This window comes from Dipodomys ordii, unplaced genomic scaffold (genome assembly GCF_000151885.1).
Source record: "Dipodomys ordii isolate 6190 unplaced genomic scaffold, Dord_2.0 Scaffold93, whole genome shotgun sequence".
In the NCBI taxonomy this organism is placed as follows: Eukaryota; Metazoa; Chordata; class Mammalia; order Rodentia; family Heteromyidae; genus Dipodomys; species Dipodomys ordii.
Window position 1 is genome coordinate 5,755,805 of NW_012267309.1, and position 12,023 is coordinate 5,767,827.

General features: G+C 36.0%; 1 protein-coding gene across 8 annotated transcripts in view; it reads right to left on the reverse strand.

Moving 5' to 3' along the window:
• Positions 1-12,023, reverse strand: part of Ptprd (protein tyrosine phosphatase, receptor type, D) — a 515,048-nt gene that overhangs the window by 196,008 nt on the left and 307,017 nt on the right. For all 8 annotated transcript variants that reach the window (XR_001175444.1, XM_013026394.1, XM_013026400.1 and 5 more), the window contains exons 5-8: positions 11,165-11,353; positions 7,432-7,542; positions 3,781-4,050; positions 67-648 (exon numbers count right to left, since the gene is read on the reverse strand). Coding sequence is in view for 7 of the 8 variants with exons in the window: in XM_013026394.1 (XP_012881848.1) it covers positions 67-648; positions 3,781-4,050; positions 7,432-7,542; positions 11,165-11,353 (1,152 nt within the window). In the remaining variant the exon portion in view is untranslated. The remainder of the gene's footprint in view (positions 1-66; positions 649-3,780; positions 4,051-7,431; positions 7,543-11,164; positions 11,354-12,023) is intronic.

The window sequence follows — 12,023 nt, forward strand, 5'->3', positions numbered from 1 at the left end:
CACCTTTCCCATCTCTAACTCCTAACCTCTCTGTCTGGTTTGACTTCCCTGCTAAACCTGACTTACCTCCTGTCTGAGTGATGACTTGTATGTCACTTGAGAGAGGACCATCTCCAATTGAGGTAAAAGCCAACACTTTGACTGAATATGTTTTCTGGGGCACTAAATTGCCAATGGTAGTGATTTGGCTATCTGCTACATTATGTTTCATCCAGTTGTTGACATGTTGAGTAGGATCCATGGTATAATACACTCTGTATCCTTGGATCTGTCCATTTGGCTCCTCAGGTTCCTTCCACTGTACCAAGATGGTGGTTGAGCTCAACATCCGTGCCTGGACATCCCTTGGGGCACTGGATGGTGCTTGCTCTGAGGTTTGTGTTAACACAGGTTCACTGGGAGGCCCCCGCCCGATGTTATTGACAGCTACAACTCTGAATTCATAATCCGAGTAGGGACTTAGTCCAGCAACACTGTAGCGTGTGGTTGCTACCCCATCGATTTCTTTGTAAGGTTCCTCAGAATTTTTAGGTTTATGCTGAATGATGTAGTAGGAGACAGGCTCAGGGTTCCCAGAGTCCCACGTTAAGGTGATGCTTGTAGCAGTGCTTTCAGTCACTACTGGAGTTCCTGGAGGTTTGGGTAAGGCTTAGGAACAGAGAAAAGAGAATGAAGACTCGTCTTCTCCATGATGTTACAAGAATCCACAATATTCTGCACTTGGAATGACAGGACTATATAGCTATTGAATGACTGACTGGATGAAATCAAAGCAAAAGACAGCATTCAGAGAGGTCAGAATGTACAGTGAGACATACACAGAGGACAGTAATTCTAGTTGACTTCTACACATTGATTGCATATAGTTGGGCATATATTGATTGCACACATTTTGTATCCAAATCTGCCATGTACTATTAGCTGAGAGATCCAGGTTGTGTTAGTAACCTCTCTTAGCTTTAGCTTCTTCATGTGGAAAATGGGAAAACCGTAATTACTGGAGCTGTAGTGTGTATCTGAATTCGAGCTTCATGAGTTTGCTATGAAGATGAATGAGATCCCTTAGAATGGACCTGTCACCCTCAAAAGAATCAGTAGTTGCATAGATTATACAAAGATGTTGGTCACATGACCCGTGCCACAATAAATAAATAATAGAAATAAATAACAGCAAATGTTATTAAACTAATTAAAAAGAAAAGTTCTTAGAATTTTTGTAACCAAGACTTGAGAGTAGAGCTGGAATAGAATGCTTACCCAGCATGCATAGGATCCTCTTTTATATCACTATTCATATGTACATATCAAAACATACACTGAAGAATTTTAAAGTAAAAAAGAATAATAATTCTAGGCCCCATTTTTATTGTTTTTTTTTTTTTTGGTCCAGTTGTGTTGGCCTGGGCACTGTCCCTCAGCTCTTCAGCTCAAGGCTAGCGCTCTACCACTTGAGCCACAGTGCCACTTCCAGCTTTTTTCTTTTTGCTTATAGGGTTCTGAGGAATGGAACCCAAGGCCTCATGCATGCAAGGCAAGCGCTCTACCACTGAGACACCTTCCCAGGCCCCTGGCCCCATTTTTAATTATTATATATCCTAAAAGAACTTAAGCCATTTGCAAACAACTTTTTAAACATTTTATTATCAGTAACAATAAATGTTCTACATTCTACATCAGATATGTTTAAAACTATAGTAGTTGAGAAAATAAACTTTTAAATCCATCTGAGAGATCTAATGTTCTTCTTTGAGTAGAATCATACTCAAAACGATGCTATTTAATCATACAAGCTATCTGTATTGATGAGTTACAAGGAATTGAATTCCGGTTTGTTAGGCAAGCACTCTACTGCTTAAGCCGTGTCCACTGCTTAAGTTAAGTCCTTAACTCCCCTTTTCTTGATTTAAAATCCAGAAAATGAAAAATCTAGTAGTCAGCATTTTTCTGTTTGTGTGTCAGTCAAGGGGCTTGAACCCTGGGCCTAAGTACTATCCCTGAGCTCTTCAGCCTAAGTACTATCCCAGAGCTCTTCAGCTCACAGCGAGCGCTCTACCACTTGAGCCACAATGCCACTTCCGATTTTCTGGTGGTTTATTAGACATTAGAGTCTCATGGACTTTCCTGCCTGGACTGGCTTTGCAGTGTGATCCTCAGATCTCAGCCTCCTGAGTAGCTGGGGTTATAGGTGTGAGCCATTGATGCCCGAATCTAGTAGTCAGATTTTTAAGGACACTCATAACATAGTATTCTATGACCAATTTATTTGTATACCTAGGTCCTTTTCAACATAAAGGCAAAAGTTACAACAGCCCTGGGAATTGTTGCTTTCTAAAAAGCATCAGCTTTTTCCTGTATTCTCAGCACCATAACATTGCCTGGCACCAACTAGCTTTTTCCTGAAGATTGACTGAATGACGTTTCCTCACTCTTTCAAGCATTTCTTTTCATTTTGATTTCTATCTTTTTTTCTTTCTTTTTGCCTTCAATATATACCCTTATGCTGAATTTCTGAAGTACACAGGGTGAGAAATTGGCAGTTAGGAAACCAAAGATAAGAACGTGAACAGACATTAGTTCAATGTGACTCCTGCTTTTGCATTCTTTAAAGCCTTTCACAAACTTTCAAATATTTAAAGCACAAATAGTCATTATGAAAAGAGATGATTCAATATTGGCATATTACCCTAAAAACAAAAGTATGATAATATTTGGCCTGGTAAATGTTCTAAAAATAATAAAAAAGACATTTGTTCAAATCCTCTAGCTTGACACTTTATTGTATTTTTCAAAGAAGGGAGCAAGCCAGATTTCTTCTACATGTCTTTGTGAACTTTTAAGGTAAATAAAAATGTTGCTAATTAAAGTCTTATATGTTGATATTTAGCTGACATTATTAGCTTTGGCAAGTAATATTTATGGCACAATGTAAGTTTTGTGTCTGTAATATGAAACTACAGTAGGTTTAATACATTAAAATACATAATGTTATTTTAAATGACTATAAATGTCATTTATGTGTACTCAAGTTACATTATTGGCTTTTATGCTTGTTTAATGATAAGACAACAATTATAACATGTCTAAGTGCATTCTTTCTACTAAGGGAAGATGATTTGTTCATTTTGCAATAATTCTAACATTTGCAGTAAACTCAAGTCACACTCAGTCTGATCCAATGTGCATATTTTCTACAATTCTACAAATATTGGGCAAATAAAACTGCTATTACTACTTTTTAATATTGTTCATTTTTATTTTTTTCTGTTTTATATTTTTATTGAAAACTATTCATAGAATATTGCACTTTGCTTTGGTTTAATATGTTTATGTCAAGAAGGTAGTATTTCATCTATGCAAAGTACAAAATAAAACCAAACCAAATTAAATAATATTTACATTTTTTTGTTTTTATTGGTAATGACTTATTGGTACTACTTATTTGGATCTGTTTTGCAGCATTAATCAAGGCTCGGGACTTATATTAAACCTAATATTACAACAATGCATGAGCTGATCTAGCATTCCTAATCCTGTTTGATTGGTGTCTGGGTACAATGCATTGCTACATATTTTGCTAATAATCTCTATTTAGTTATCCAATACTTTATTTTAAATAAAAATCTGATTACCAAAGGTCCTTGTAGCTTATATATAATGATTATCTTAAGTATGATTAGGTTCTCTGCATTTAAAATTTTGAGCACTAAATAGAGGCATTGTAGAATTCTAAGGAAAGAAACATGAATCAGGTGTGTTGAGAGCACTCTGACATATACATACCTTTGACAGTGATCTGTGCTATTGCTTCAATGACTCCTAGTGTTGACATGGCAACACAGGTATAATTTGCTGACTGTCTTACATCATTCAGTTCTAAGACATTTCTCCCAATAGGCATGTCATCTTCAGGTGTCAAATCTTCTGCCCCCAACATCCACTTCACATAAGGCATTGGTGACCCCACTGCCACACAGGTGATATTAACACTTCCACCTGGCATGATTTCATGATTAGTGGGTGGGATAGAGAATCTTGGTGGGACACGGCGAACTGGAATGAAACACAAGGAAGATGATGACATATACAAGGCAAGGAAAAGAGTGGCTTATTAAACACATGACATGCACTGTACAAACACGATTAAACAATTGAAACATATTATGGCTTGTCCAAAAACAAAACATAAAGAAAAACCGTGGATAACACAGACCATACTTGTATGGTCTATGTATACACAGAAGACTTCATTTAGTTTAATCATTGATATCTTAGACACATTCATAGAAAAGTCGATTCAGACCTACAAGGGCCCCACAAAAAATACTATCTACAAACTAACAATGCACAAACATCATGCATAAGATAAACACACAAATATACATATACATGCATGCATATAACAATGATTCTATGAATGCATGTATATGCACAAGGGAGGCTTGGAAGGTCACCAGCAGGTTTTACATTGCCTATCAAAACCAACATCAGTGCAGTGCACTTCCAGGAGATATAAATTTAATTATCAGATCACATTGTCACATCTGAGCCCTGGGAAATGTTACCTAGGGTACACTGAAAGTACATTTTTTTAATTTGCTTTTGGCTTCAAGGGTGGATGCAGTCTGAAAAATCTCATACTGACAATGGAACAGACACAGAAATATACATATATATACATATATGTATACATAAGTACATACATACATATTGGTTTATAGTCACAGAAGAAGAAACAAACCAATACCAGTAGAGATACTGGATTGAGTCACTCATGCAGAGCATGCACAAGATGGAATCTCAAGGCCCATGCTAAGATAATGGGAGAATGGCTGGATTCCAAGACAACAAGGACAACAGAAACATAATGGAGAAACAGCACTAAACACAAAGGGAGAGAAAAAGGAACAGTGATTAAGACAGAGACTTAAGAGATGACACGGTTGAAAATGATCAGGTATTAAGTTAGCTGAGATTGTTAAAGGTAAGCATAGTAAATTCAGAGAGAAGAATGGACATTTCATATTCAGAATTCCACTAGGTTTGTAATTTATTATTAAAAGGACATCAATGACTACAAAAAATCTTATATGAGGCTTTTAATGCCTACATTCCAAACAAAGGACACTGGATCATCAACATAGAGCCAGACAAAGACATTAACAGAAGTGATCATATTAAAGCAATATAACACAGAAACAATTACCAAGCAGTTATAGTTCAGTGCTCCTGCTTCAGATAATCTGTATATTTATGTAAGTTTAAACATACACATGTTTTGGACATGGTAAAAAAATAATTAATGAGACACACAGGTTTCACCTTGGACTGGTTTTTTGATGAAATATTATACTAGGGGAAATTTTTTTATCAAAGGAGTAATCTTTAGGAGTATAACTTAAATAGATAATAAATTGATTGTCAAAATTATATTAAAAAGACAAAGAGAGAAAAAAAACCCTCTTAGCCCCCCCCCTCAAAAAAGATAATCTGTCTGAAAACTCTGGCTGCACTTAAGGATGACATAAACTTCCGCTGATATGAGATGGCTCACTGCAATGGCCTCATGGGAAAATGATACTCATGGGAAAAGAAGAGAACATTAAGCATGCCTCCTGCAGCCCATCCACAGAGGTTACTCAAACAAGCAGGAGCCAGTGTAGACAATTCCGAAGTGTCCAAGAACACATCGAGAAAAATGGAGGAGAGTTTAGTCTTCATGCGTGGGATTAGAGGAACACTATAAAACATCATTCTGTGGAAAGCAGGCATCCTTAGGAGACAGAAATTAAAGGTGGGGTAGGACATGGGAGGAGTGGAAGAGAGAGGAAAGCAGGAACACTGACCAGATTCACTGTACCTTAGAAAGTTAATTGTTACCAGTTATCATGCACCCAAGTGTATTCTTTCTCATCATGCAGCACAGTTAGCCACTATCAGCAAGCAACAGAAGCCATGGCCAGAGCATTCTCTGCTAAAACATACCCATGAACCAAAAAAGAAGACCACAATGCAGCTACATTCATTTCATTTGTATTCTTTGTTATTGGTTTAAGTAATAGTTTTGTAAGGTGGGTAAAAAGTAAAAAACACACCAACCTTCTCGCAGCTCTGAGGGATGTAGGGGGTTTGATGCAGAACACAATGAAATGAGGAAAGGAGAAAAACAAGGGAAACACAGAGAGAGTAAAAAGGCCATATCAAGGCTTTCAACTGCTACTTGAACATCTTTATTTGGTCTAGTTCATCTGCCTTACTAATAATGGAGAAGTTAGCAATACCTCATAGACTAACATGGCCTTAGAAACAATAACTAGCATCATTTTGAAATTTTTCCATGAAAGAAGGTCCACATGCCTCATGCAGCAAAGGTGGTCTCCGTTGTAAAGAAAAAAATGGATCAAGGACTCTCGAAGAATTGGGAGAAGAAAACGGTCTTTATTTCCCCCACCCAGACCCCATAAAAAGAAAAGAATAAACAAAAACATCCCCAGGGAAACAAAATTATCTCTAACAAAAATTTCAAAATCAAGCTAGATATTTGCTCAAGGGGTCCCCATTCTATGTTAACTTAAAAACTCAGTCTTTTATCCATCCCACCCACCCATGCCTTTTGTATTTATTCAGATGTGCAGACCCAAGATAAAAAGGTTTCCACTGAACAAAAATTATATGGAAGTACTTCCTTTTATTGCTACCTGAGAAAATATGAATGTATTTTTATAATTCACTCTTATTCAAAGGACAATGAATATTAATGCTAAAATATAGTGTTATATGGTGATCTAAAGTTTAAAAGTTTCACTACATCTTAATAGTTTAAATAAATATATGTAAAATATATTTAAACACACCCCTAGATGCACATATAAAATACTATGTGTTGGTTATTAAGGCAGTATAAACAGGATAGAATTGTGCTATCTCCATTAGCATCTGTATTTTATTTCATTTCTAAATTTAGCAATTTTCCCCTCAAAGCTCAGTAGTAAAGGTCATAAAGATATAAACACCTTTATGCTTGGACTTGTACACAGAACTGATTAGTAGCACACCAAGCAATTATTTCAAGTTTGGTAAGGAAACATAAGAGAAACAACACAGAAAAAATAGTAGAAGAGAAAAAAGGAGAAAAACCTCAAACCAATGCCAAGCACAGTTCAATCAATGCACTCAAAATGGAAATCAATTTTTTTAAATGCAAATATACTTACAAACCTCAGGGCAGATTACATTCTCAAGAGTTCTCTTGTTTTTAAAAAACCAACATATTTTAAGATTTTTTAACTTTTCTATTTACTAAAATGCTTCAGCTACTGGAACCATTACCAAATCTACTTATTACATGCTGCCATCCTCACAGAGACCCTGCAAATATGTCAATTCCCCCTGAGACTTAATGGAGAAGCTACATCAGGGTTATGTCATTCCTACCTCTGACATATAAATTGGCAGGGGCAGAGTAGCGAGTGCCTGCGCTGTTCGTAGCAACACACTCATATTTTCCTTGGTCAGATTCTTCACTCTGTTCGATCTGAAGGGCTCCTGTGCGGATATAAAATATATTGCCAACAAGATGGTCAGAGGAGGTTTTCACCATTCACAAAGCTAAACCTCTTAACAATATGAAAAGCCCTGCAAAGCGAAGGTCCGCTCAGCGTCGATTCAATCTCTCGCTAAGTTGTACAGACAGAAAATGATGCGATGAGAAAAACATAGAGAGATTATTTTTATTTTACATCATCAATGCTAAGCATAAGAAACAATATCTCTTTTCCCAAGCAAGAATTCTAGTCATAATTAACACTCTTATTTCCTAGACTAATAAAATGAAGATGGGTGAGACTGCTTCAAGAAAGTATGGCTTTTAAATAAAACAAAATATTAATTTTTTTGTTTTGTTTTGTTCCATTTTGATATCAAAAGTGGTGCCAAAGATAGGTACGCTCAAAAAAAAGGAAAAACAGTCTGCGTTTTCAAGAAAGTCTTCTGCTGAAGAAAGCCAAAAATACGCAGCGCGCATAAAAAAAGAAGGCTGCACAAAGCAAAAACTATTAAAATTAGTCATTATCAATTATGAAAATATTACTTAAAGAAACAAAACTCCCTTAAGACATGCAGATTTTTAAGAAAAGAAAGACAGTTTGCCACAACTTACAATCATGTATTACATTTGCTGAAAAACAAAGAGTATTTGCATTAGAAGTTTTTTTTTCTTAAAAAGTTAAAAATTACGGCTTAGACCAGCCAGGAAGAACCAACCAATCACTGCTTGAGGACCTCCAGGCGGATCCCCTAAAGACACCCATCAAAATCCACCAGTGGGATTAGCAGTGTGGTGTCACAAAACCCCAAGAAAAATACAAAAGAAGAATTACAAAAGGAATAAACACTGAGTCAAAGTATGAAAAACCAACAATATCACATAGACCACCAAGAAATACTGAGCACCTTGTTTCCATAGCCTGAAGGACAGAAGATCCAAAAATCCAGAGACGAGTAATCCAAGAAAAAAAAGAAATGGAGAAAAAAGCATTGCTGTCAGATTGTAGGCGAGTGGAGGGGTCAGGTGGAAAGGGGGAGTCATTCTTTGACTTTTAAGACATTAAGAGAAAAAAGAATTGAAGAACAAAAGCAAAAACCTTGTGAAAGATAAAGACAAAAAGCAGAGGGTCCAGGCTGTCTTCTGCATGTCTGCCACTGTTCTCCAGACCGCCTTGGCTTTGGTCCAGAAAAAAAGAACAGCTAAGGAAGAAAAAAAAAATGATCTTTTTTTTTTCTCCAGTTGGACAAAAAAAAAAAGGAAAAAGAAGAAAAAAAGAGACAAAAACAAAAAAAAGAAAAAGAAAAGAAAAAAAAGAAAAAGAAGAAGAAGAGAAGAAGAAGAAAAAGAAAAAAAAGAGGGACAGATGGTACGCTGTGACTGGTCTGTGGTCAAAAGACCTGGATATGCTTTCTTTGAAGCATATCACAACGGAAATAATTGTTTTCATAAAGGAAGAAATGAACAAAACAAAGAGGAAAAAGGGAAAAGAAAAGGAAAGTCCACAATATGAGGATCACGAATCATAACCAAACAGTACAAAGGGGGAAAATAAATCAAGTTGATGGACATTATTGGAATGGTTTGAAAACAAGACAAAGATGAGAGGGATGAGAGGACAGGAAGAATGAGTAAGATCATTCTGTGAACGTTAGGTCGGCACTCTTACCTCTTATTGGTGTACCACCTGGGTGGATAATATGAATGCAAATAAGATTAGAAAGAAGAAGCATTAGTACGAGAAGAAGGAGGCTAGGGCTGGGGAGAAGAATTAAATTAGATTTACAGAATTAAATAAGGTCTTAAAAGAAACTTGAATTACTATACTGGTAAAACAGGAATATATTAGGTAGTATTATTAGATCATAAAAAAGCAAGTTGCATTATCCCACAGAGGGCAAAGACTGTAATAGGCAGCATTGCCTTTCTCAGAGAAACAACTGAGTACCTAGGTCTGGGGGTCACTTAGGGTTAGAACTATGACTTATATGTTTCATATCCATAAAAAAGGACTATGCAATATTTTAAAAAGACATAGTTTAGGAGGATATTGGCTAAGCTATTTAAGTATATATATAGTTATGCATATATATATACACCATCATAGGAAACACTAAGGACTGATTGGAAACAAATACTGTTGGTTGGATATCAAATGCTAGTTACTATGCTACATTTGTGTGATATAACTTGTGTACTATTTTAGTTTTTTATACAGTGTTCTTACAATAATAGTTTTGTGGAGGTGTGCAAGTGCGGCGCCACTATGGAGCTCTGGTGTCTACACTGACAGTTAGTAAAATGCATGCCATGCATTTTATTAAAATTAATAGTAATAATAGTAATCTGCATATGGAAATTAGTGGGGGTGAAGTGCGCTTCAGAACTAAGCACTTACCAATAGATTCTGGAGATTTAAATACGGAGAGAAGAAAGACAGCATAAAAATATTATTATATTCCTTATAATTTGGTACAATTTTTTCAGAGTTAAAGCTTTATTATATTAAATCATCTATGTTACATGTGAATAATTACTTCTTTATTTACAAAAACAGAATGCTAATCTACACAATTCTGCTGACAACAAGCAAAAAAAGGCAGTTAACAAGACGCTTTAACATCACAGGACAGGTCAAAAGCCGAGAATTCTGGGAAGACAGGCAGTTAAACAACTTAGAATTTTTATCAATATGATTACCAATGTTACCACAAACAGCTTATTAGTATATATCCCTGAGAACTTACCTAGGGAAAGGCTATAAAACTTAAGATATTTAGAAGGATCTCTATATTTAATCTATAGAGAGCAAAGGAATAGACTTGGGGAGGGGGTTGGGAGGGGGAAATGGGGTAAAAAGAGAAAACAGCAACAGCTGGAATCTATACCAAAAGCAGACTTCTGTAGATCCAGTCAACAGAGGGTTCAAAACCTTGAGTGTGGGAACACACTACTGTGGTTAGTGTGTGGACAATGCTCACTCATATATAATATGCTCACTCAAATAGAAATACAGGATTGGTGACTTGAAAAGGACTTAAAAATACATCTGGTTTTCATGAGATAACGTTTCTATGGTTTATGTATTAGTGAAAAGAAAGCAGATGTGCCCACTTACTAAACCTTGGTACTTTTGGATGAGTTCAAATGCAGAAAGATAGCCGAAAACACACTTTAATAAAGTTAAATCATTTGTTCTTGTTTAATAGGAACATTTGGTTTCTGAATGGATATAACCATTGGAACTCCTTGCAAGTTCTGAACGAAGTCCAATGTTGAAATAAATTTGTTTCAAAAGAAAACAGAGAAAGAAGAAAGAAAGAGGAGAAAATGGATTCATCAAATACTGCAGAAAAGCAGTAATTCAAAATATACTAAAACTACAGTCACAGCAGTGAGCAATGTGGATTGAACAGAAGCTGCAGAAGACAGAGAGAAGAAAGACCATGTCAGGTCATGACATCACACACAGACAACACATTAAATAACAGAGAAAGAGAAGAGGGAGGAAAATCAATACCTAGAACTCAAAAACAGAAATAAAATTAAAATTTTTTAAAAAAAAGTAAGAGAAAGATTAAAAAAAATCTTTAGGAGTCAATAGAAACAGTAACAAGACCCTACCTGATCGTAACTGCTTAATACGACCATTGTTGTTGCTTGTGTCGACAGGTAAGAAATCTTTAAACCAAGTGATTTCTGGATCCGGATTACCACTGGCTGCACAAAGCATGGTGGCAGTGCGTGTACGCTCTACCACCTTTAACTGTGGGCCCATATCAATGGTAGGAAAGCCCCTAGGAATCTGGTCCTCTGAAAGACAAATAAACAATACAAAAATTATGTTCAGTCAAAGGCCCCAAATTCAATTTTCCCATAAATCTCTCATTTGACCTGATTCAGAATTTATTGAGAACCTATTATAAATAAGGCACTAAGGCACTATGAGATACATTCTCAATGTCTATTATCGAGTCTCAGAATAAACTACCTCTGTAGAAGGATGGAACTTCTCAGGTGGTCAAGACTGTCGTGAGGTAATTCATACAATTCTCTTTTAAGAGTTCTGAGGGACGAATAAAAGTACTCGTATCTGGGCCCAGTGAGTCCCGAGAAGAAGCTTTGACTTACAATGGGCCTTTGGAAAGAAATCAAGTCACCCAAGTTCAAAATGAAGAAGGAACTTAGAAAGATGGCAATGTCCTAAGTGTAGGTATTGACATAATAATATTTTTACTGGGTGTAAAAACATGCAATCCAACCGGGCCAACACAGGGATTGCAGTAAAGAGTGAATCAAGGGAGCAGTATTCCAAGCAAGTATTCCATGAGGACATGTTTTTATTATAACTTTCAAATAAAACTATATAGGCTTGCTCCTTATATCCATTGTTTTTCCTTCACTGGTGAAAATATTTCACCAGCTAAGGATCGAAAATATTTTGAAAATTTGTCTACACTAAAAAATGTACATGGGCTGGGAA